The 23,733-nt window shown below is 37.3% G+C and overlaps 1 protein-coding gene and 1 long non-coding RNA gene across 2 annotated transcripts; one reads left to right on the forward strand and one right to left on the reverse strand.

The window, feature by feature from the left end:
• Positions 1–999: 999 nt before the first annotated feature.
• LOC107771105 (uncharacterized) lies at positions 1,000–2,479 on the reverse strand. The gene is made up of 2 exons (XR_001644752.2): positions 2,007–2,479; positions 1,000–1,371 (listed from the first exon to the last, which is right to left on the reverse strand). It is a non-coding gene; the product is annotated as an uncharacterized LOC107771105 (long non-coding RNA).
• Positions 2,480–19,846: 17,367 nt separating this feature from the next.
• LOC107771110 (uncharacterized) lies at positions 19,847–21,812 on the forward strand. Its single transcript, XM_016590433.2, has 4 exons — positions 19,847–20,808; positions 20,938–21,018; positions 21,105–21,281; positions 21,479–21,812. Exons 1-4 carry the CDS (start codon positions 20,725–20,727, stop codon positions 21,590–21,592), a joined length of 456 nt encoding a protein of 151 aa, XP_016445919.1. The 5' UTR covers positions 19,847–20,724; the 3' UTR covers positions 21,593–21,812.
• Positions 21,813–23,733: the final 1,921 nt, after the last annotated feature.

Raw genomic sequence — 23,733 nt, forward strand, 5'->3', positions numbered from 1 at the left:
CACATTACGATTTGTAAGTGAAGTGATATAGCTATACGTAAAGTATTTATCAATTTGAGTAACTCATTATTTTGTTGGTTGTGCAGTGAAAACGAACATCCTGAAGGTCTTGTCCTTACTCAATTGCCCGAAGACGACATATTTAATCGGGATCTGGCAGATGCACAGAGTCAGGAATTGAATAGTGATTATGAAAACAATGCCGATGAGTCTGGAGATGACACACCCTACCCTGATAAGGGTGATGATGAAGAGGAAGAGAATGTTGGACCTGAATTTGTCACACCTTCTTTTTTCTCGAGGGGATTGGGGAGTTTTTTCATATTTAAGTGACATTAATCGAAATGGGATTATTTATCTATTCAGAGTCGCTACTTGGAATAATTTATGGTGTCCCAAGTCACCAATTTATTTTAAATCCCAAATCGAGGAAATTGACTCTTATTTATGGTCTACGAATATAGAAGACCGGGTAAGGAATTCTATTAACTCGGGAGAAGGTGTGAGACACTCCCGAGTTCCGTGGTTTTAGCACGGTCACTCAACTGTTAATAATTGGCCTAATTATCTGATTTAATACATATTTGAAACCTATTGTGCACTTTTACCTTTTTAACCGCTTTAATAGAGTTTTAATTGCTTTTAGAATTTATGGAGTTTATTTAAATAAGTTACGATGTCGACTTATTGTTTATGTACACATTGTGAATCGCGTCATGTGAAACGCACCCGTGATTTGTAATATGTTTATTTTATTATTATTATTTAAAATTATAATCGAGTCACGTGAAACGCACACTCGAATTGGGGATTACGTATCATGACTATACTACGGGAACCGTACCCATAGTCATGATGATTATTATTAATCGCGCCTAAAGTAATCTACAATATTCATGAGTTATTTTCGTAAACTACTTTGAGATTTGTTGTACATTTAAACCATATATAGCCCAACTAGCAAAATACTACCAGAAATAGTTGAATTACACCATAACAGGAGCATAAATTCAACATTCAATCAATGAGGGAAGCTAGGTGATTCAATTATACAACTCAAACATAAATACATGGGATTATGTGTGCACCTAGTGTTCAAAACAAGCTGAAAAGACCAACTAAAGGCTATCAAATGAAGTGTTGGAGCTCAACAGTGGAATAGCAGCAACGACAGCAACAAAATAGATCGAATCAAACTTTGCACACCCAGAAATGATGGATGAAATATCTTAGAACAACGAGAAGCATAGGCTGCTTCATAACTGTTTGTCTTTTGAAAGAAAAACTCTATAATTGCTCACAATTTCTCAGCTGCCCTCTATGGTTTTCTTTTCCAATCCTTGCGTCACTTAGCCCAGATCCATCCTTTAACTAATTAGTGAACACATCTAATGACTTAAAGAGGCAAGATACAGAACACATATTTTGCAAAATCCATTTGTAGCTCATGAACTCAATTAACAATAAGGAGGATTTCAGATTAGATTTATGTCAAGCACATGAAACTATCAATTAATGCTAACAGTGATTCAAATCACAAACCATTCACGCAGGCTACTAGATCGATGTCTCAACTACTAAAATTAAGATTACAAACCAAGCATGTCATAAATGACCAATTCTTAAACTCTGCCCTTTATATTGACGCTTTTAGACATGAACTTCAGTTGGTTCCACAAGTGTTTCTAAAATTTAATTAACCAAAACAGTTTGAACATTAATCAGATCTGCAAAAATGTGACTTCTAACACAACTGATTTCAAAATATAAAAAAAAACTATTTAATCACTAATTAGCATATCCCGATAGGAATCCGATATATTCACAACAAGCAGATGGAATATAGTGACTGAATCATCTTAGATTCAAAGTGAAATGTAACATTAACGCTCATTCAATAACAAACACTTACGGATCTCAATTCGAGCTCAAAGCATATACATTCTTATAATTTCATGACATCAAAAGTCAAATAGAAGCATAATTTCAGGAAGGAAATTACTTACCTCAACAACAGCGGACAAAATAAAGTTGTTTGAAGCAAGAACAAAAAGCAAACTAGATCGAAAGCCGAATAAATACGAGGTTCTTCAAATTGGAGCCTAGCTTCAGCGAAAATCGGCAACTTAGACTTTGAACAGCACTGATAGGAATCCAGAAAAAGTCTTTAAGCCTTAACGTTTCTAACAATCCATTAGAATTCAAATCTTCATCAAACATTCATCTTCCCTTTTTAGACCCTTTATTTTCGGATTCGATTTTTTTGAAATTTGAAGAATCTCTCTTCTCTTTTAGATCTATGTATGAGTGAAATGAGGGTGAGATTGAACGTCTTGAGTGAGAAAATGCGTTGTTGGAGTTGATGGAGGAGCTGCTAGGGTTTTTTGTTTTTTTTTTTTAAATGAGGGGTCGTCCGCCTCTGGTGTTTTCAGAACCTCAGATGGCGGCTAGGAGGATGAAGATGGAGAAGGGGAAGGCTAGGGTTTTTTTGTTGGGGAAGGGAGTTATAATGAGATGGGAAGGGAAAACGACGTAGTACTTGGGTGATACTACGTCATTTCATGGTCTCAGAGGTTAAGAATTTGGACCGGGTCTGGGCGAAAATGTGGCAAAAATATGGCGTGAAACAATGGCCCAATCTGATTTAGCTTATCAGCCTTTTTCCTTCTTTTCCTTCTTTATTAGCCATTTGTAAAATTAGCCACTTTAGACTCAAATTTTAATTTAAATCTCACTTTTTGTGGCTAGTCTATTTATTTTACCTAATGATAGACTAATTCAACTAATTAATTAATTAACTAACCTAAGAATGCACTTTGTGATTTTATGTATTTAACTAATGCATTTAACAATGTAATTAAATTCTAAAATGCAATTTAAAATCTAGAATACTATAAAATTAAGATTTTAACATTTTTTATGATTTTCTTGATTTACGATACTACTAGCATGCATAACAATGCGAATAAGTGCAAAAACAAATAAAGGAAAACATCTAAAATCCATAAAAACAATTAAAATTATTTTTGGATTATTTTTAGGAGTAATTTTATATAAGGGCAAAAATTAGGTGCTCACAGCTGCCCCTCTTTACTCGAAAACATGAAGAGTTTTCGAGAAAAGATAAAGTGAGTAATTGCGAGCAATATTTGCCCGTTTGGATACTCCATGGGAAGCGTTTTTTGAAAAGTTTAACCGAACCTTGCTTCGGAGGTTCCCTACATATTCTTGGCTATAAAGGAATCAGGTCAATGTAGTTCTGGAAGTTTAGGTAGTTGAGACTACCAGGAAGCTGTTATTTCACTGTTGTTGTTGCTGCTGCTGCTTACTGAGCTCCTTATTACACCAAAGTCAAAAATGAAAAAGACTAACTAAGCCTATCAACTATGAGTTATAAGATTCCTATCTATAAGACTTCTGAAGCTTGATCTTGAGTCTTGGCTGGTCTAGATACAGACTCTGATCTCAATTTTGATGCTTGTTAGCTGCAGGTGCTAGTTCATTCTTCTATGGCTTCTTCGGATCAAAACGGGAAATGCAATGCTCGTGACTTCAGTCATGTCTTGAGTAGTCCACATCTATTCATCTGCTTCTGCACTTTGGATTCACTTCTTTCTTTTCTTTTCTTTTCTTTGGATCGAGACATCTTCTTTTGGTCATCTCGAACCTTGTGCCTCGAGGTATAACCTGCTCAGGCACCAAAACAAACGAACGAAATTTTCTGCCCCAGTTTTCACTAGGAATATTTAGTGAGTTATTTGTAACAAAACTCTATACTACTTCATTATTGAAAGCAATAAAAGGTTGGGATTGGTGTTCCCTGGGAAAACAAAGACTAGGGAGTGGAGACCCTATATCTAAGATAAAATCAACTAAGGAGTAGAGACCCTATGTAGAAAAAGCGATTAGGGAGTGGAGACCCTATGTCTAAAAATAAAAATCAACTAAGGAGTGAAGACCCTATGTTGGAAAAGAGACTAAGGAGTGGAGACCCTATGTCTAAAATAAAATCAACTAGATGAGTGGAGACCCTATGTTGGAAAACTAGACTAGGGAGTGGAGACCCTATGTCTAAAAACATCAACTAGGGAGTGGAGACCCTATGTTGGAAAAGCGACTAGGGAGTGGAGACCCTATGTCTAAAATAATCATCAACTAGGGAGTGGAGACCCTATGTTGGAAAAGCAGAATGGGGAGTGGAGACCCTATGTCTAAAATAAAATCAACTAGGGAGTGGAGACCCTATGTTGGAAAAGCGACTAGGGAGTGGAGACCCTATGTCTAAAAATATCAACTAGGGAGTGGAGACCCTATGTTGGAAAAGCGACTAGGGAGTGGAGACCTTATGTCTAAAAACATTCAACTAGGGAGTGGAGACCCTATATTGGAAAAGCGACTAGGGAGTGGAGACCCTATGTCTAAAAATCATCAACTTGGGAGTGGAGACCCTATGTTGGAAAAGAGACTAGGGAGTGGAGACCCTATGTCCAAATATCATCAACTAGGGAGTGGAGAACCTATGTTGGAAAAGTAGACTAGGAATTGGAGACTCTATGTTGGAAAAGAGACTAGGGAGTGGAGACCTTATGTCTAAAATAATATTAACTAGGGAGTGGAGACCCTATGTTGGAAAAGAGACTAGGGAGTGGAGACCTTATGTCTAAAAATCATCAACTAGGGAGTGGAGACCTTACGTTGGAAAAGAGACTAGGGAGTGGAGACTCTATGTCTAAAATAACATCAACTAGGGAGTGGAGACCCTATGCTGGAAAAGAGACTAGGGAGTGGAGACCCTATGTCTAAATATCATCAATTAGGGGGTGGAGACCCTATGTTGGAAAAGCAAACTAGGAAATAGAGACCCTATGTCTATAAAGCATCAACTAGGGAGTGGAGACCCTATGTTAGAAAATGCAGTTAGGGATTGGAGACCCTATACTACCATGATTTCGAACTTTTATTCTTTTTTTTTTAGAGAATGAGTAAAATACGGGAATGAATTTGGAGAAGACTTCCCCCTTTTTTTTCATCATTATAATCATCGTTTTCTTTTTCTTCTTTTTTTTTATTTCAGAGAATGAGTAACTGCGGGAAATAATTTTGGAGACTTCCCTTTTTGGAGTTGTTGCTGCAAAGTTGTTTCTAGCCCTTGCGCAGTTTCTTTTTGGTTGCACCTGCTTCTTGCAAGGTTGCTTTGGATTACATCTGTTTCCTTTTTTTTTTAAAAGAACAATGTGTTAGTTTGAAACGGTGGTTGGTTTTGTGGCCTTGAATGTTTCGGTCAGTTGATCTCGGCCCTTTTAACTGCAACTGGTTATTTCCTAAATACCGATTGCATTTCTGACCCTAGAGAACCTCTAGCTTTTCCAGACTTTGCCATGACGGTTGGTCACGTGGGACTTAACCTTTCAACTTTATTTTGCCTTTGTGGGCATTTGACTTTGATTTCCTTTCTTTTCAAGAGTTTTTGATTTCAAAACATCGGCCATCATGGCCAGTCGGAGTCAACTCGATACACCTGCCGAGGCTGGGTGCCTTCTTGAATATTGGCTCGTATCACACAAGAACCCTGTAAATCAATATTGCCATCCTTTCTTTGTCTTAGTTTCATAACAGAATTAAACCGAAAGGGATTCAAATAAAAGCAAACAATGAAATGGACAAATGAACTTAGAAGAGAGGTATCCCTTACGGGGAAAGGAAAGAAGGACTTATCTGGAGTGCATGCGGACTTCATTGAACATGACATGCCTTTTGGACTGGATGCCTGATCTTGTGTAAATCGTCTGACTCTCAGAAATTCATCACAACTTTTGCCTTGAAACTGAGAGACCTTGCCCAGGATTGTGTCGGTGCCAGTGATTGTGAGGATCCTCTTTTTGATCAGTGGCACCCTTTGCAGGTTTTTATCAGCTGACCTCTCTTATTTCTCTTCTCACCGTCGCCTTATAGTGCTCTTTGCGAGTTTTCACTAACAAGACTCTCATTTTCAATTTCTCTGCTTACCGTTGCCTTTCGGTGCCTGTGAGGGTTTTCACCAATAAGACTCTCTCATTTTATTTCTCTCATTTTGTTACATTGGATACATATAACTGTATCCTCCCATTTTGAATCTCTTTGCCGATTGATCGGAAGGACTTGAACAGGAGTTTGGGGTAAAAAGCATTTGGATTGAATTACAACTTTGGAACCTTTTAGGCGAGACCATCGCCGAAACATTATAAGATCTGCCCTAGTTTCACTTTTTGGGGAATTTGAATTTTTATTTTGGTGTGACTGAACCCCAGAGAGAGGCTGCCTACGTATCCTTTCGGAATCAAGTTGAACGTAATTCAAGGAACTTTTGTTTTCTCTTTCTTTTTCCTTTCCTTTTTTTTCATTTTTCATTTCATTTTCTTTGTCTTTTCTTCATCCTTTTTTTGTATTTTTCTTTTTCTTCTCTTTTCATTTTTTTTTTCATTTTTCATTCATTTTGTTTTTCAATAATGACTTCTAGGTTCCAATGAGGGTAATCAAAGAATAGGAGCCGGCTCAAAAGGGTTTGCAAAGGGTTAAATATTTGGATAGTGAGAAAGAAAGCTTTCTTCATCACAACCGGAGAACATTAATGCGATATAGAGGATCCAACATAGTACCTTTTGACTGCACCTGCGTTGACAATTGTTTTAGGGACATTTTCTTCGATGTGTCCCAAGTACAACGCTCTCTTTTGGCAGTACTCTTGTGCAATGTATGAACCTTTCCAACCTGAAGCCAATTTTCTTTTAGTTGTTCCAATTCTTTGTTTTATTTTCTTAAACATATCTTCATTGCATTCTGATTCTTGATTCATTATTTCAAAGTCTGACAGCATTTTAGGATCTGGGCATGAAGTCCGCAAGCATGTCATGTTATTGAAATCTGCATTTACCATAACTGAAAAAAGAATAAGAGAAGTGACAATTAAGAAAGAGACATTCCTGAACAATAAAATATTAATTTCATTTGATTTTTGTTCTTTTTTTCGATTGATTTTTTAAAAAAAAAATTAAAGATAGAAGGGTTTACACCGAAAAGTAAGACAATAAAGTAAAACATCCGGATCACATCCTGAGATAATCATGACGCAGAAAGAATAGCAAGACTGGCTACCAAGACTCCCATCTGATGGGGAACTTCCAGGCTTGGCGACCGTTTTTTGGCTTTTCCTCTGTCTCGGCAAGGGCTGTAAGGGACTTCAGTGCCGTATCAAATTCCTCATCTCTCCAATTTCTGTTCATCAAACCCTCCAAACCACTCTGAACGGCCCGTGATGTGGCCATAAAGGTAGCATGACTCAAAATTCGGCCCGTTTTTAACCCATTTTCTACCAACTCCCCAATTTTGATAACCTCGGCAAATGGCCTACCCATAGCGGACATCATGTTTTGGAAGCTGTCCGCCTCTTGGGCATGTAGAAATACTACAACCATTTCGGCTTCGTCCATCGGAGGCTATACCCTGGCAGCTTGCTCACACCATTTGATGTCATATTCGCGGAAGCTTTCCGCGATTTTCTTTTTCAAAATGGACAAAGAGTTCCTGTCGGGGAGCGATGTCTACATTATATTGGAATTGGCGGACAAAATCTCGAGCCATATCGTCCCACACATTCCAATAGGTAATATCTTGATCCATATACCACTAAAAAGCGATTCCAATGAGGCTTTCTCCAAAATAGGCCATTAGCAGCTCCTGTTTTCCACCAGCATCCGGTTACAATATCATTTCAGATGAGCGACTGGGTCTCCGTGCCCGTCTTACTTTTCAAATTTTAGCGTTTTGAAACCAGTCGGCAAGTGAACATGGGGAAACATATACAGGTCGGAGTAAGAGACACTCTTTTGGCCACTCAGACATTGCATGTTTTTCGGTCTCTCTTCCAGGCTCTTAATCTTCCGAGTCATTTCCTCTTGCTCGGGATTCTTGACAACCTTTTCTTGCCTCGACGAGAAGTCACATTGCGTAAGTTGAGTAAATGAGTATGGGGTCACATATGTTATTTCTGGTTGAAATTGTAGACCTTGAAAGGTGAACATTGGAGGCTCAACATACGGCCGTGGTAAAGTTAGTTGTGTTGTGGTGTAGACTGGTACTGCGGAGAACATTATTGGCGGTGCCTTTGAAGCCGACGCCTGGGGGCGAACCACAGAAGGCATTCCGGGATCGTTAAATGACATTTGAGGGAACCCGCATGGGATGAACAGGTTGGGCACCGAGGCGTTGGTAGCCTTACCTGACCTGGGATCAACTAAGGGAACCCAGGGATTGCACTTGGCGGTTCCCTACCATTAGAACAGGCGTCCCACATTTCCAATATGCGGAGACGCAATATCCTATTCTCTTCAGCAACTGCTGATTCTGATTGTGGAATAGCCGGTGCTGGGCTATCCTCAGGATTGATAATTGGTAGATGACTTTCGGAGGCTATAGGAACACTGCCTTTAGATCTGCTGAAGTAAGGATGGGAAGCCAGATTACCACAAAACCAACCACCTAAAACAGGACCTCTCTTATTTGCACACACAACAAACTGGTTAGCATGAGACATTTAACAAATAGGGAATCACATATTGGGGATGCAATGCACCTGAACAGTTAAACATTTCTAAATATTTTTGCAACAGATGTGTGTTTCATCTCGGCTTTGCTATCTCTTTTCTCAAATTTCAAACCCTGATTTCTTTTCCCTTCTCTTTGCTGTTTTTCGCTCTTTTATTTCTTCACTCTTTTCTTTCTTTTTCACTCAATTTTTTCCTTTTTCTTTCTCTCTTTTTTCACTCGTTTTCAATTTATTTTTCACTCAGATTGTCTATAGCCATGATCGAATCCGATGGGGATTGCCTGCGTATCATGACGCCGAATGAATCAGATCATTACATAGTTCAGGAAATAAATGCAGAATAAAAGAATTTTTTTTGGGGGGGTTTTCAATATTTCATTAAATATAATCTTTTTGGATTTTTCTATTACAAAGACTTTGGAAATATTAGCGATTAAACATTCAGACTCAAAACAGAAAAACAAACAAACTTTGAAAAGATAAACAGACTCGAAAAGTTAAAATGCAGACTAAAAGCCAAAAATAAATTTTAAAAAAATCAGGAATACATAAGAGCCTCCAATACTACTCCGGGGGCCTGCGGGACATCAGTCGGTCTCGATACGGGCCTGCATGCAATCTCTTTTTGAAGGTACTCTAAATCAGCCATCACCTGATGGACAAAGGTCATCACAGAAGCAAAGAACATGGACATGGTCATATCTTTGCATTCATGGCACTTTATTGCGACATAATCAGTGATTTCTTTAATCCTTATTCTAATGACACCCTTTTCTTGGAGCAGGCGTCTAATTTGCGGAGATCGGGCCTCCAACACTTACGTGGCCGTGTGGTTTTGGTCTTGCAATTGTTGCATGTCTTCTTCCAATCGGGAAATCAATATATAGCAATGCTCTCTTTCCTCTTTGAAATCCTTTATTTTCTGGACCATTTCATTTTCAAGAGTGGTCAGCTTTTTCTTTAAGATCGTGACTCCTCTGTCATACTTTTGCTTTAACTGTTGAACAAACCTTGTTCGTTCTTCTGGATTTTTTGCCAATTTTGCCCGAGCTTTTGCCAATTCATCCTCTGCCTTTGTCAGATTAAACCCATAATCATGCACTTTTCACCTCAGATTGCTTATGAGTCTTTTATCTTTTTCGCTTCTTACCGGGTTTTCAGCGGCTATTTTCATTTTCTGAATCTGAGCTCGGAGGGCTTCGTTTTTCTGAGCCAACTTTTTCTTTTCCCCTTCATCCACAGCGGCCTACAAACTACTATCAAATTTGATGTTTCTAATTTGATCTTCTAGTTTACTTATGGTAGTCCGGTAGTCATTCTCTTTGGCTAACCAAGCCCGTTGTTCCTGCGATGCGTCGACAAATTCTTGGATATGAGGCATTTTAGTCGCCCTTTCATATTCATCATTCGTCGCGACTCTCTTTCCATACCAAGCAAGATAACCAGGTAAAATCTCGCCCCGGACAAATCGCGTACTCGGGTGTTTGCCCCCAAATACTGGCATTCGTTCCAAATATGGCGAACCACTTCTTCAGGAAATTAAGCCTCGGAGCGGATTTCAACCACATGAGTACTAAGATCTTCATCTCTAGGAACTGTTTGGCATCTTCCAAGTTGTCTCAACACCCGGTACAGAGCATAGGGTTGGATGCTTCGGAGACCTATTAGAAGGAAGTAGGGACCGGTGGCAGGCATGTAAACAATCTCATCAACGGGAAGCCAACCCAATGTCCACTCTATCTGATCCACGGTTATAGAACGAATGCGGAATATCCAATCTTTGACCCCTTCCGGCATTACGAACCTTGTTACTAGTGTAAACAAACTCTTCGATGCAGTTTTTTCCCGTAGACCCGTAGTTCATGTATCGGGGACGGCGACAAAGGTGCTCGATCATCCACATTTGCAATAACCTTCAAAAAACCCGACTACGGCCTTACAAGATGTGAGAGCTCGGAATATATCTGATACGATCATGGGCGTGAAGGTACTTTTGGCTTGGGTAGTCAAAACATGGACAACTCTGGCTACACACAAATCAATGCGCCCGTACTCCCTCAGGAATACTAAAAGGCCTAAAAATGCCACCATGAAGGCAAAGCATCTATGCGTTTCCCACTTTGACCGGTTTCCCTTACTGCAGAGTCCATTTTCTGGGTCTTCAAATCCCTTTAAGTGCCCGTATCGCTGGTATAGAAAGTGAAAAGTGGAAACTCCACATACTACACTTTCAGTCTTGATCTTCCTGTTTATTTTCAGTAGGTCTAGAAACTTGTGGGGAGTAACGGTCCTTGGAGATATCAGATACTTGTGCCTTAATCCCTCCGTAATCCCGACATAACCCGTAATTTCTTCCAAGGTAGGTGTAAGCTCAAAATCTGAGTAATGCAAAACATTGTGAGCGGGATCCCAGAACGACACCAGTGCCTCTATCAAATCCCTTCTAGGTTGAATTTTCAATAGTCCAGTGAGTGCCCCTAGGTATCGGTTGACCTTGTCTTGCCCTTGTTTTCCCAAGTTTTCCCACTACATGTGGAGTGCTAGTGGAATCTGATCCATAACCTTCACCGGTAAATTCTGAATAGTGCTCATTTTGCACATTTTTAAATTAGGGTGACTGGGTTAAAACATGTGAGTTTTGTTTGAAAACTGATCAGAAAAGATTATTTTTGCAAAATTATATTTAAAACAAATCACAGCTACTTTTGCAGATACGGCCCTTCAGCACTTCAGAAGGAAAGATTTTAGGGTTGTGTTTGCTAAGAGGATAAAAAAAACTAGAAAAAGGACCATAGGCGACTATTCTTACAAAAAAGACCTTCCGGCGTCCGGTCGGGACACTTTTGGCTATTTGGACAAAAACGACATCACCTAACTTATTTATGACAAAATGACAGCATTTCATATTTTTGGTTCTTTTTTGCAAAAAGCGGGGCTGGACCCGATGAAGGTTGCCTACGTATCCCACATCCGGTAAGAATCAAACCCGCGTAGTTCGGTAAGTTTTGACGCAACAGGAATATATGACTTATTTTGAAATAACTTTTTCTTTTCTTGTTCTTTTTTTTCTTTTTTTTGTTTCAAAATTTCGGCAGAGTTTCGAGATATTTTGAATACCGAAATTTTCAGAAACTGATGACTTTCTCTCTCTTACCTCAATCTTGGTTTTTTTTTTGATTTTTCCTCCCTATTATAAAAGCCAGTCAACATGCAAGTCGAAGTACATAAATGCACAAGTAGCACGTAAAATGCATCAGGATGGCTTTTATATTTCGGGTACACTTGTCCTATACGGACCCAACCCCTGTGTTAAGTCCCCAAAGTCAAATACACATGATACAAACAAGCGTTCCTACTAGGGATTCGACTTGAGGCTATGTAATTCTAGTTTTAAAATCTGGTGTATTGTTTTAGACCTGACTTACCCGAGCGGACAACTCGAGCCAGGTGGGGAGGCAGCGTACCGGTAACCAAAAGATCATCCGGCGTTACAACTTGTCCAATCCTCGTTCTAAATTAGGGATATTTTAAATCCCAAATCGAGGAAATTGACTCTTATTTATGATCTACAAACATAGAAGACCGGGTAAGGAATTCTGTTAACTCGGGAGAAGGTATGAGGCACTCCCGAGTTTCGTGATTTTAGCACGGTCACTCAACTGTTAATAATTGGCCTAATTATCTTATTTAATACATATTTGAAACTTATTTTGCACTTTTACCTTTTTAACCACTTTAATAGAGTTTTAATTGCTTTTAGGATTTATGGAGTTTATTTAAATAAGTCACGATCTCGCGCACTTATTATTTTTGTACACATTGTGAATCGCATCACATGAAACGCACCCGTAATTTGCAACATATTTATTTTATTATTATTATTTGAATTTGTGGTCGAGTCACGTGAAACGCACACTCGAATTGGGGATTACGTATCATGACTATGCTACGGGAACCGTACACATAGTCACGATGATTATTATTAATCGCGCCTAAAGCAAGCTACAATGTTCATGAGTTATTTTCTTAAACTACTTTGAGATTTGTTGTACTTTTAAACCATTTATAGCCCAACTAGCAAAATACTACCAGAAATAGTTGAACTACACTATAATAGGAGCATAAATTCAACATTCAATCAATAAGGGAAGCTAGGTGATTCAATTATACAACTCAAACATAAGTACATGGGATTATGTGTGCATCTAGTGTTCAAAACAAGCTGAAAAGATCAACTAAAGGCTATCAAATGAAGTGTTGGAGCTCAACAGTGGAATAACAGCAACGACAGCAACAAAATAGATTGAATCAAACTTTGCACACCCAGAAATGATGGATGAAATATCTTAGAACAACGAGAAACAGAGGCTGCTTCATAACTGTTTGTCTTTTGAAAGAAAAACTCTGTAATTGCTAACAATTTCTCAGCTGCCCTCTACGGTTTTCTTTTCCTATACTTGCGTCACTTAGCCCAGATCCATCCTTTAACTACTTAGTGAACTCATCTAATGACTTAAAGAGGCAAGATACAGAACATATATTTTGCAAAATCCATTTGTAGCTCATGAACTCAATTAACAATGAGGAGGATTTCAGATTAGACTTATGTCAAGCACATGAAACTATCAATTTATGCTAACAATGATTCAACTCACAAACCATTCACGCAGGCTACTAGATCGATGTCTCAACAAATAAAATTAAGATTACAAACCAAGTATGTCATAAATGACCAATTCTTAAACTCTGCCCTTTATATTGACGCTTTTTGACATGAACTTCAGTTGGTTCCACAAGTGTTCCCAGAATTTAATTAACCAAAACAGTTTGAACATTAATCAGATCTGCAAAAATGTGACTTCTAACACAACTGATTTCAAAATACAAAAAATAACTATTTAATCACTAATTAGCATACCCCGATAGGAATCCGACATATTCACAACAAGCAGATGGAATATAGTGACCGAATCATCTTAGATTCAAAGTGAAATGTAACATTAACGCCCATTCAATAACAAACACTCACGGATCTCAATGCGAGCTCAAAGCATATACATTCTTATAATTTTATGACATCAAAAGCTAAATAGAAGCCGAATAAATACGAGGTGCTTCAAATTGGAGCCCAACTTCGGTGAAAATCAGCAACTTAGACTCTGAACAGTACTGATAGGAACCCAGGAAAAGTCTTTAAGCCTTAACATTTCCAAAAATCCATTAGAATTCAAATCTTCATCAAATATTCATCTTCCCTTTTTAGACCCTTTATTTTCGGATTCGATTTTTTTTTGAAATTTGAAGAATCTCTCTTTTCTTTTAGATCAATGTATGAGCGAAATGAGAGAAAGATTGATCGTCTTGAGTGAGAAAATGCGTTGTTGGAGTTGATGGAGGAGCTTCTATGGTTTGTTTTTTCCAAAATGGGGGGTCGTCCGTCTCTGGTGTTTTCAGAACCTCAGACGGCGTCTAGGAGGATGAAGATGGAGAAGGGGAAGGCTAGGGTTTTTTTGATGGGGAAGGGATCCAGTCCGTTCTGCTTAGGGTTAAGGGGAAGAGGAGTTTTAATGAGATGGGAAGGTAAAATGACGTAGTACTTGGGGTGATACTACGTCGTTTCATGGTCTCAGAGGTTAAGGATTTGGACAGAGTCTGGGGCGAAAATGTGGCAAAAATTGGGCTTGAAACAATGGCCCAATCCGATTTAGCTTAGCAGCCATTTTCCTTCTTTATTAGCCTTTTGCAAAATTAGCCACTTTAGACACAAATTTTAATTTAAATCTCACTTTTTGTGAGGATAACCTATTTATTTTACCTAATGATGGACTAATGCAACTAATTAATTAATTAACTAACCTAAGAATGCACTTTATGATTTTATGTATTTAACTAATGCATTTAACAATGTAATTAAATTCTAAAATGCAATTTAAAATCTAGAATGCTATGAAATTAAGATTTGAATATTTTTTATGATTTTCTTGATTTACGATACTCCTAACATGCATAACAATGCGAATAAGTGCAAAAACAAATAAAGAAAAAGATCCAAAATCCATAAAAACAATTAAAATTATTTTTAGATTATATTTTAGGAGTAATTTTATATTAGGGCAAAATTTAGGTGCTCACAGATTTGACGAGGGAGCATGCTCCACCCCCCGTTAGACCAAGAGTGTACGAGTCCCACGTACCATTTCATTCAAGGGAGATTCCCTACCTTGATCATTGACCAAGTATGTCGGATGTGGATGCCCTCACAAGGGATACTAACGAAATTCGGACAGCAATGTGGGATGAATCTAGAGCAACGGTGCTGTTAAAGGGAATGCTTTTTCCCGATAAAACGTGCCTAACTAGGGCGGTGCTAATGTACAACGTAAAAGAGTATCGTGAGATCTACGCGAGTCCTCTCCAGATGTATATAAGGTAGTCTGCCGTAGATAGTTTACGGGTTATAATTGGATGCTGCGTACGAGGAAGAAGAAAAACAATATGTGGGTTGTAGGTAAATACATTGACACCTACAATTGTGAAACGAACACATTCAGTGGGAATCATTTTAACTTGAATGTTGACTTGATTTCTCTTGTCTTGATTCCACACATTGAAGTGTCCATAAGGTACAAGATCAAAGAGTGTATAACATCCGTCCATCAGGAATATAGGTGCACCATTACCAAAAGAAAGGCATTTCTTGGGCACAAACGTGCGTTTAAAATTATTTATGGTAACAGGGATAAGTCCTTTGCATCTCTACCTAGGTACATGGCTGCATTGCAACACTTTAATCCCGGGACTGTTGTTGAATGGAAGCTTGAGCGGAGTCCGAAAATACCAGAACATATATTCAAATATGTGTTCTGGGCATTTAAACCAGCAATTGATGATTTTCTGCATTGCCGGCGAGTAATATCCATAGACGACACTCATGTCTATGGAAAGTATGATATTAAGCTGTTGATCGTCGTTGCAGTAGATGCTAATGGAAGTATATTTCCCTTAGCTTTTGCTATTGGTGCCAATGAAAGCCAAGAGACGTGGACACTATTTTTGAACCACTTGAAAGAGCACGTTATCAAACAGCGTTCAGGTATTTGTCTAATATCTGATCGACATGGTGGCATTTTAAGCTCTGTACAGAATTTGCGTGTATGGAAGGAACCGTATGCCTACCACCGTTACTGTGTAAGGCACCTGAAGGCCAATTTCCAGAAGACATAATTCAACAAGTATTTGCATGATTTAATGTGGATGGCTGCAACAGATCACCAAGAGTGTAAATTCAGGAGGCGCATGGAATCTATCAGGCAGAAAGATGAGAGAGCCTATCGTTGGTTGATGCGACATGAGCTTGACAAGTGGACTTTGCATACGGATGATGGCAGAAGATGGGAAATTCTGACTACAAATGTGTCAGAGTCTTTCAATGGGTTATTGAAGTCTGCACGAGAATTGCCTGTCACTGCCATGGTGCGGATGCCATTCAAGAAGATGGCAGAGAGGTTTGTTGAAAGGGCTAGAGGTGCATCGTCATTGATGGAAATGGGTGCTTAATTTATGCCAATACCAATGAAAAGATTTGAGAAATACAGGAAGCGAGCACATTGGCATTCATTTTTGCAGTATTGCAATGAGCGAAATATTTTTGAAGTTCACACTGCTATCCATCACAACCGGGGGAATAATACACACACCGTAAATGAAGCCAGAAGGTTATACTCTTGTGGGAAATGATCTATCTACCACATGCCGTGCTCACATGCCATCAAGTGCTTTCAACATACAGGTTTAGGGGCAACCAACTACGTTGATAAAGAATATAGTGTTGCTGCATACTTAAACACCTATAGTGAGCAGTTGCAGCCAGTGGGTGCTGAGCATTATTGGCCGCCGGAACCATTTAAAATGGTGTGTAATAAGGACTATGTACGTCAATGACAGGTGCAAAAAAGAACGCGTATACGGAACCAAATGGATGTTGGTGATACCGTTTATGCGCGCAAATGTGGCATATGCTCGCAAACAGGACACGACCGTCGTAAATATCCTTCAGTTGGTTTGGGTGGCAGTGGTAATCCATCTCCTGGTGGAATTTCATCTAATGTTCCCAACTATCAAGGATACGCGTAGTGTTTTATTTCCGTAATGTGGTTGTAATAAGCGTATGTACTTGTTTATCTTGCAGAATGTATGAAATAAAATTATATTTCCATTGCTGTTAAATCTTATTAATATCTAACATTTATACTTCAGTACAATAATCTAACATAAACCCATTTTTAAAAAAATAATTGTCTTATCGACCAGAAAAAGCTGCTCGCCTGCAAAAGCTATCTTCTGAAAAAGTTGTATTGTACCCGAAAGAATCTTTAACACACGAAGCATAGCGCAGTGAATTACTACGTTATGTGTATTGTCTTCACGACCTGAAAAGTTGCTCACCTGCAAAAGCTATCTTCTGGAAAAGTTATTTTGTACCCGAAAGAATCTTTAACACGCGAAGCATAGCGCGGTGAATTACTATGTTATGTGAGTTGTCTTGCCTATAAATAACTAGCGCATTTTAGTTATTATATGCGTTTAACAAAAAAAAAAATAGCAAAACTTTTCATAAATTTTTTATTTTTCTTGCATTAACTAATGTCTGGACGCAATAACCAACCAATGTGCTATTGTGGCAAACGTGCGATTTTGAAGGCATGTTGGTCCGATTGTAATGTTGGGCGCAGATACTGGATGTGTCAACATTGTTTGAGCACAATGACAGAAATCATTGTATGTTTGAGGAATGGTATGATGAACCCATTAACCAGGAATATTACAAATCATGCTTGCAGTATGTTTGGAATATGAATGGTGAATACCAACGCCAGATATCTAAAATGCAATGAGAAATTGCGGCAGTGCAGGAGAAACTAAAAGAGGCGGAAGAAGAAAAAAATAAAATAGAAGAGAAATTTAAGTGGTTGGAGTAGAGAATAATAGGCGGTAGTGACTAAACAAATACATGTATGTGTTGAGTGTAGTATTTTATCTTTATGTTTTTCATGTCATATATTTTCATTAGTTGTACTGAATTTAAATTATGTTAAGTTGCTATGTTTGTGTTTGTGTTGTAGTATTAAAATAACTAAGAACCAGAGAAATAAAAACATAATGCGCATATAATGTAAACAATAAAAATTATTGTTATTATTTACTGAATGTCATATGTACATAAAATACAAAAAATATCAATGTGTCCCACATCCTGTATGCTTTAATGCAGCTGTTGGCCTGAGGCGCATCTCATCCTGCCCGGCTACGCTATCAAGATCATCCTCATCACGTCGCCTCTTTATCGGAGGATGCGCTACAGCATGATCGTCAGTAGGGCTGGCAGGCTCGATAGAAGGGGTCGTCGGTCCAGCAGTAACCTACAGAATAATAAGATATTTTAGTATATGAAATATATATTAGTAATGTACGTGTTACGTTATAAAAATTTAAATTGTCTTACCATGGTCTCGTCGGACTCCTGAATATAATCATCCGTCGCAGGCAACATGTCTGTTTCTTGATTTATCACTCAACATGTCTGTTATTTTAAATGTTAGTTTATTATTTATATGTTAGTTTAATATTGTATATGTTAATTTTATTAATTTATATGTTAGTTTTATTATTTTATATGTTAGTTTTATTATTATATATTTTTGTTTATGACTCACTTATTTTTTACTATAATAAAATTAAATAATTATTTTTTATAATTATACAAGATTTAATTATTAAATATTTACATATGGGTTTCGGGCTCGATATTTGAGGCCCAGTAGCTCCAATATATCCTGAATTCTTGTGTTCATGATGAAAACATTTTCTCGATTTATCACTCAACATGTCTATTATTTTAAATGTTAGTTTATTATTTATATGTTAGTTTAATATTGTATATGTTAGTTTTATTAATTTATATGTTTGTTTTATTATTTTATATGTTAGTTTTATTATTATATATTTTTGTTTATGACTCACTTATTTTTGACTATAATAAAACTAAATAATTAAGTTTTATAATTATATAAGATTTAATTATTAAATATTCACATATGGGTTTCGGGCTCGATATTTGAGGCTTAGTAGCACCAAGGTATCCTGGAAATATTATTGGTTTCTCATACTTAATCCAGGAAATATTGTTGTTTTCTCATGTTATTTTTTTACGATTGTTGACTAGAATTGGACAGAGTTTGTGTTTGAACTATCAGCTTTTTTGACGTATTTTTGGATATAATAGATACTTAAATGATTAATTTCAATAACTATAAGGATACTACGCTAAAGGGCACTACATTTTACTACGCTAAAAGGGCACTACATTACAAATACAAACACTACATTTGGCCACAAGATACCACTAGAGGGAACTAAAGTAACAATTTATCTATTTTACTAGTCTTTAAACAAATAAATAATCTAAACCGGATAAAAAAATAACAAATAAATTTAATCACAAAACATTCACGAAAATACATATACCACAGTAAAATGTAACTAATTAACATTTTTTTAACAACTAATAATAATTTTTCTATTTTTACTAATTTTTTTAGCACACTAATATCATAGTCCGGATAAAAATAGCAAATTAGTTAAATCGCAAAACAATCACAAAACAACATAGAACACATTAAAAACAACTAATATGCATTTTTTATACGAGTTTTAACAAAAGCTAAGCCGGAATACGTCGATTTAAGATTTTTGGAAAGTTTAAGATTTGGTGATTTGGAGCCGAAACGAGTAATCCACAATGAGATAACGCCTTAGCTAGAATGTGGGACCGAGAATCTTTACTTTTTATGGGACGGGTGGGCTCCACTCAAGCTTTTTTGATCGTTAATAGGGGAACGCCTGTTTTTTTAAGTTTTAATAGGGGGAGTTCTGGTTTGGTGGGGAAGGGAAGGGGACGATTTATTATGTAGGTATAACGCCGTTTATTAAGGCGCTATACTATAACGCCTTAATAAACGGCGCTATACTTGTCCGTCTTTTCAAATTCAAGTATAACGCCCTTTTAAAGGGCGCTATACCTTAACGGGCAAACGGTCGTGTTTGGTATAACGTCCTTTTATACATATTTTAGTCACTATATTTTTTTTTCACACATTTCGGTCGTTTGAGTCCAAAACAACCACTTCTTTCCAATAATTTATTTCACAAAATATGGGGAAAGGGTTTGGCTATATTCAAAAGTCTAGGGTTATGATTATTCTTTTAAAATGATAAAGGAAAGGAAAAGCAGAAACTATAAGTTGGTTTTCTAGAGAAAGGGGAAAGGGTTTGGCTATATTCTTATATATACAGTACATAGCTATGATCTGAGATTGAAAGTTGTAGATTTATTTTTGGTTTTTTCACAAGTTTCCTAGGTTATTCAATCTGTGGAAGAAGTCTTGACAACCACGTATTTTTGGTCTTTTTGCTCTTTTTCCAAAAGATTCTTTACATCCTAAAAACTTGGGGCTTGGGGTTTCTCTTTTGCGTTCTCTGATCTTAGATCTTGTGAGAGAGAAAGAAGGTAATTCTCATTCGCAGCATGTGATTCAATCCCTATCGGGTATACGGAAAAAAGTTGCATCTTTTCCTATCCACATTGGACATCAAGTGTCTTTAGCACTTATAGGGTTGGTAACAAATGAATATTCGTAGTCAATTCTAAGTCTTAGGCAAATTTTGAGGATTCTGGCATTGACCTAGTAGAAGTTGTGAATGTGGAAACTTTATCTCTTACATCGTTTATACTAAATTCAAGTGCGATGAGTAAAGGACTTTACAGGTCATATCTGTAGTTCTTTGTTCTTTTGGGGAAAATATAATATTGAACTTTGTTGGTAGTAATTGAAGTAGAAGAAGATGATGAAATCATGATGCTCTCCGTCAAAATCAAACAGTGAGTTTGGAGATTAGGGACCAATGTGGCTAACAATAAGGACTATTAATGCTCCAAGTTAAAGAAGAAAGATGATTTTAAGTTTAAGCCCAAAGATTAGGGACTATTTTAGGGCCTTTCTCCGAATTTATACCCATTCTTGCTTTGAGCTCATCTTTTCATAATCATTTCAGTCGTTCCTCTTATTGACGCCGCAGTGGTGTTTATGTCAAAGCCTGTAGCTTATAGCCTGAGAAAAGGTGCGGACAGGCATCCCAAATTCCAACAATTCATTGTCAAAAAGGGTCAGGTAAATAATTATGCTTTACCTGGAAGTGCTTAAGTAATGTTGAGTAACTCTACGAAGTTTTTAAATAATGCTTTACCTGGAAGTTTTTAAATAAGTGTTTATATCAAAATCTCATTTTTTGGGACTCAGAGATTCCATTTTGGTGATGCCCCTGTTGTTGATGAGGAGAAAGCTATACAGAACGCTGCCAAAGCTCTTGTTGTTTTTACGGTATTCTTTCACATTAATTAGCTCTTACTGTGTATTTGATCAGAGTGAAGTTGCTTTATTTATTACTAATAATTTTCCTTGTTTAGATGGCAGGTACTGCAGTTGTCTATCAATGGAACAGAATGCAGCAGCGGAGATATCGAAGAGTCTTGAACTTATTAAAGCAAGAACGCTCGGAGGTAGAGCAACAATGCTTGGCGAAAATGCAGCGAGAAATCTTGGAGGAAAAGCGAAAAAACAACGATAAAACGTGGAGGGTAAAGGTAGAATTCTGCTGCTCTCAGTATCTAGCCCGCCCTTTTGTAATTTTCCTTCAACAATCTATCCATAGTGCAAATCCCTAATATTCTACTTAGTCCTTCCAACAGTGATAAAAACATTTAGGTCGCCTCTTTATTGTAGGTGATGTTTCCTGCTTGAAACCTGTTATTTTGATTCTTACATCTTATACTTGTGGCAGGCAATGAATCAGTTTCTGCTGGAGACAGCAGAAAAGGCGCAGTTAGAGGCAGTTAACGGAACAAAACCACAGGTTGTGGCAGTTAACGCAAGTCTTGAAGAAGTAAATCCATGATTGAGGAACAAAATTCAATTTCTTTTTTCGTGTTCATGTGCTGTAATTAAGCCTTAGAGGCACAAAGCATTGAGCAAATTGTTTGTCAATTAGCTGCTATAACTAGTTGCTCTTCTCTTTTATGTATGAAAGTAAGCCTTGAGGTGGCTCAGTACTCAATTTTAGTTGCTGTGGTTGTAAATGCACATCCTTCTAATGTTATTCATTGGACACAATATAATGAGGAGCTGCCATATCTTTCACATCTATTTAGTTTTACTGTTTTAATCTAATCTTTGTGAGAATTATGGTCAAAACACTCAAAAAAGTTACCTTAAGGTCAATTGGAAGATCAAAATACCCTTCCCAGGAGCTAATAGCTTTCAAGAAATTCCAAAACCAAGAACACAGATGCTATGGTATATCTCTGCAAATCTAGAGAAATTGATGGAAGTAGGGCCAAATTATTCTGCTAAAACTTTAAAATGAAAGGAATAGAGTGCTTAATATTTCCAAGTACTGTTGAAGATGTTACAGGGGAATATTCTTGTACAAACCCAATGGAGCTGCCATATCTTTCCCATCGATTTAGTTACTGTTTTAACTAATCTTTGTGAGAATGATGGTCAAAACACTCAAAAGTTACCTTAAGGTCAACTGGAAGATCAGAATAAGTTAGAGCGTGCCGCAATGACCGCCCTCCAAACCAACTGGTCATCCCCGAAGGGACTTGTTCCCCAAATTTCAACTTTATCTACTGTGTGTTTTTTGTTATTCTCCTGCAAATTACTCCAACGAAAGGCCTATATGATAGGAAAATGGAAACTTTGGAGCGTGGACAACAATAATATGTGCGTATAATATTGTATAAACCGAAAATTGAGAATGATCTAATTCTGATACCATGTTAACGAGGAGTCTCTTACTCAAATAGTCACTCAGTTGTCCGAATTGCATATTAAAGGCATATTTTTTTTTTGTAACAGAAAAGTCACTTAACTATGTCTATAGTTACTGGTAGATCAATCAATGTATTAGCAAGTTTTTCTTTAAGTGCGGACCACATGTCTATTTCATTTTCATACTTTCTGGATTCTCTCTGGATATCATCATCCATATTACTCAACAATGTTATACGTGTTTGACCCAAAAACTGGTTTTGAGATTAAATAATTGAATTTGTATTTTTAAGGGCCATTAGCAATTTGTTTGGTATGATACACTTGTAGATAATGAATAACGATAAATGAGAAACAGTAAAATAGAGTAAGAAAAAAGAATAATGCGCCGGATAAAACTTTTCTTATTCCCAGTTTCGAGCGTTCTCAGTTCACAAGTATGGCCGAATTACAGAGCTTGATCAAAGGAAAAAAGCTAGCACAAGATGATATTCCTGTTATAGGGATTTTTTTTTTTTTTTTTTATGATTCCCTCCTTCCGAGTGTAGGAGCCACTTTTATAGTGATGAGAAGAAGATTGTTCTTTCGAATTTTACGCCAGCACGCAGTGGGTTAGGTAGTGCGGAGCGGGATCCTCGATATTAGCTTCCATTTCGTAGATATCCACGATCTAAGTATAAGGTTGACTGAGTCTCCAAACTTATTCGACTACATCTTCAAATACTTGACCCTTCGACCATAACCTCTAAATTCGACAACGGGTCCCGTCACTTGATCTTTAGGTCTTAATCGCCATGTAGAACTTTTCGATCAGGTCACATGAAAAGGGTAATTTTTACCCATACATTCAATTTCCCCACTTGTAGGACGATGCAATGACTAATGCTCGATTTTCTTGGTAGGAGTCGATTTTGTTGAGGATTCTTCCTTTGCAAGAAAGATTTTCATCGAAATCCAATCTTTAGGATTCATGCGACTTATGTACAATCTGCTATTAATACGTAAGGACAGGTGGTTGTTTCTCGTTGGACTCTTCACATGTTACGGTTTCTAGACAATGATGACTACTTATGATAGGGAACCTTTCCGATATTGGCAGTTATAGAAGTATAATTTTTTTGTAACACCCCGTAAAATTTCGCAAAGGAATTTAAGTTTTCGTGGTGCTGAACTAGGTTTATGTGTTTGAGAATTGTAGAAGCGGCTCAGACTTTTTGGGGTTGAACAATGCACTGGGGAGTAAAAGAAAATTTTTGTCAGAAA

This window comes from Nicotiana tabacum, chromosome 2 (assembly GCF_000715075.1).
Source record: "Nicotiana tabacum cultivar K326 chromosome 2, ASM71507v2, whole genome shotgun sequence".
In the NCBI taxonomy this organism is placed as follows: domain Eukaryota; kingdom Viridiplantae; phylum Streptophyta; class Magnoliopsida; order Solanales; family Solanaceae; genus Nicotiana; species Nicotiana tabacum.

Bases quoted from the DNA above. Each gene is read 5' to 3' on its own strand.
- LOC107771110 (XM_016590433.2), top strand. From the start codon at position 20,725: ATGTCAAAGCCTGTAGCTTATAGCCTGAGAAAAGGTGCGGACAGGCAT. The intron at 20,809-20,937 runs GTAAATAATTAT...TTTGGGACTCAG, and splicing joins TCATTGTCAAAAAGGGTCAG to AGATTCCATTTTGGTGATGC. The intron at 21,019-21,104 runs GTATTCTTTCAC...TTCCTTGTTTAG, and splicing joins AAGCTCTTGTTGTTTTTACG to ATGGCAGGTACTGCAGTTGT.